Source organism: Dipteris shenzhenensis, chromosome 6, assembly GCF_047967505.1.
Source record: "Dipteris shenzhenensis isolate YYH24624 ecotype China chromosome 6, Dip_SZ_1.0, whole genome shotgun sequence".
Taxonomy (NCBI): Eukaryota; Viridiplantae; Streptophyta; class Polypodiopsida; order Gleicheniales; family Dipteridaceae; genus Dipteris; species Dipteris shenzhenensis.
In genome coordinates this window covers 51,335,017-51,337,230 of record NC_141601.1, presented here as the reverse complement: position 1 = coordinate 51,337,230, position 2,214 = coordinate 51,335,017, and the positions used below count along the sequence as shown (strand labels likewise).

At 46.3% G+C, this 2,214-nt stretch overlaps 1 protein-coding gene across 1 annotated transcript; it reads right to left on the bottom strand.

Moving 5' to 3' along the window:
- Positions 1–255: 255 nt before the first annotated feature.
- LOC147901313 (uncharacterized protein At4g14100-like) lies at positions 256–1,238 on the bottom strand. The gene is made up of 2 exons (XM_087375634.1): positions 669–1,238; positions 256–537 (listed from the first exon to the last, which is right to left on the bottom strand). The coding sequence occupies exons 1-2, from the start codon at positions 1,168–1,170 to the stop codon at positions 338–340; spliced, it is 702 nt and encodes a 233-aa protein (XP_087231760.1). The 5' UTR covers positions 1,171–1,238; the 3' UTR covers positions 256–337.
- Between the last annotated feature and the right edge of the window lie 976 nt (positions 1,239–2,214).

Here is a 2,214-nt window from a genome sequence, read left to right as displayed (position 1 = left end):
TACCACGCTCCGGAACCAATCATGCACATCAGAGCTTCAATACCTGGCATTGGGTATTCAAGCTCGAAACTTTTGCAATCATCTTGACTTTAAGGGTCAGTGTTTTGGACTAGTGCTTCTGATGTTTGAGTCCACTACACCAGATTCATTAGTCCAGAGCACTGACCCTTAAAGCCAATATGATTGCAAAAAGTGCATGACTAAATAATAACTTGACAGCAGGAGAATAGATTCTATTCTTTTGGTACACAAACAGAATCTTACATCTGATATTTATATATTCTTTGACGTACATATAAGTTTGAAGGCATACATTGGACAGCTCTAGTTTCACGGCTCACAGACTTTGTGAGTTCAAGCCAAAGGAGCTTTCTAAGTCGTGCATCCATCTCGTCAACGGATCCTTCACCCTGCTCTTTAACAGACGACCTGCTGCACGCTCACCGTTCTGTTCACTGAAGCAATACGCCGGAGCTTGCCACTGACTGTCTTCAAGAACAGCTCCCACTTCAAAAGTCATCACATGAGCAGTCATCCCTGCCATTCCCACTATTACTTACGATACAACTTCTGAAACAAGCTACTCCCGCAAACTTCGACGGCTCAGTGAGTTCTAAACCTAGGCATATCGATAGCTGAAAAAAAAAGAAGCCCGTAGAACTACTCACCGGAGGAGAAAACCCACTTCACAGGCCTGCTTGTTTCGGTGTCCTCCCAATAGACGATGAAGTCCGCCTTGGTCCACACGTTACAAGTGAATCCACCGACCTCTTGTTGGCCAAGGTAGGTAGCATTGTCCATCCAGTCTGGACGAAGGATGCCCACTTCGAAATGGATGGTCGAGCAGCTTTGGGCGTCGAGGTCATAGTAGAAAGAGGTCCCGTTGGTCCATTCCAAGTCATGGAGGACATTCTTGAGCTGATTGTGGATGATATTGAAGTTCCGACCGTTAGGCCAATCGTACCAGAGATGGGTAGCCTGGAGGGTGCCGGAGCTGGAGTTGATGAAGAGAATGGAGTGGAATTGATGAGGCCATGGAGCTGGGGAAACAAGAAGGGAAGGAGCAGCAACAGCAGACGCTGTCTGCAACGTTAAGAAGAGGAGGACTAAGAATGCTGCAGGCGCCGTAGCCATAGCCAAAAGCCACGAAGGAAGCATTAAAGGCCTCATTTTATTTTATCTTATCTTTAGCTGCTCCCTTGTTCACAAACCTTTCCGTTCGTGATGATGAGCCACTATCTATTGGTAGAGTGAGTTCACGACAATTACCACTATAATTATAGCCTTAACAAGTCAACATAACTTTTCTCAAAGGAAAACCATCATCTACACAAAACCACACCCCTTCCATAGGCCCCTTGTAGCTCCAAAAAATGGTCAAACTAAGGGCCTTAGCACATGGATGGGGCTAGCATGGGTTGAGGATGGGAATCTTTTTGTCATCATTACTTTCATCCTAGACCAGTTGGTCTAGGATGAACTTAGAATGGGAGTAGCCACTTTTTCTCCCATCTTGGACCATGGCCTCTAGACCTCGCAACCAGAATGGGTTCCCCTTTTTAGCCTGCCCTAGGGGGTAGGCTATAGTGACGACGATTCGTTTCAGAAGAGAAAAATACGTATTTATGAAAAATGAAATCGATTTATTTGATTGGGTCTCCCGATTTGGATCTCCGCTTTTTTCTCCCCCTTTCTCTCTCTCTCTCTCCTTCTTCTTCTTCTCTCTCAGCTTCAGGGCAGGCCCGGTGAATCTAATTCACCTTGTTTACGGATTCAAAAACATGGAAGGATGACATGTGTCCTTGTCATAGTCCCCACCTCCTAAACAATTGAAATGATGCCATGTGTCCTCTTCCACCTAAATCCATCTCTACTTCCACGGCAGAAGTGTATGCATTGGAGGTGCGAAACTCCATTGCCTACTGAAAGAGATTGTGAAATGGGGGTTGGAGGGGTTGCTGTCCCGGGCTAGGTGCTAGTTGTCGTGGATGTGGCAGGGGGTTGGGCTCCTGTGGCTCCTAGGTCATGTCTATTATCTCTTCCCCTGTTCCGATGGGCCATTTTAGTCGGTGCTCATGGCGGAGCACGGAGCCATTCAACATTGTCTGTTGCTTTCTTTTGAGCTTCTTTTGCGTGTAGCGTTTCCAATTCCTCTTATTGCTGGAGGAGGTCCTGGCATTACTTTTGGGCTACTATTTCTTCCCTAAGACGTTA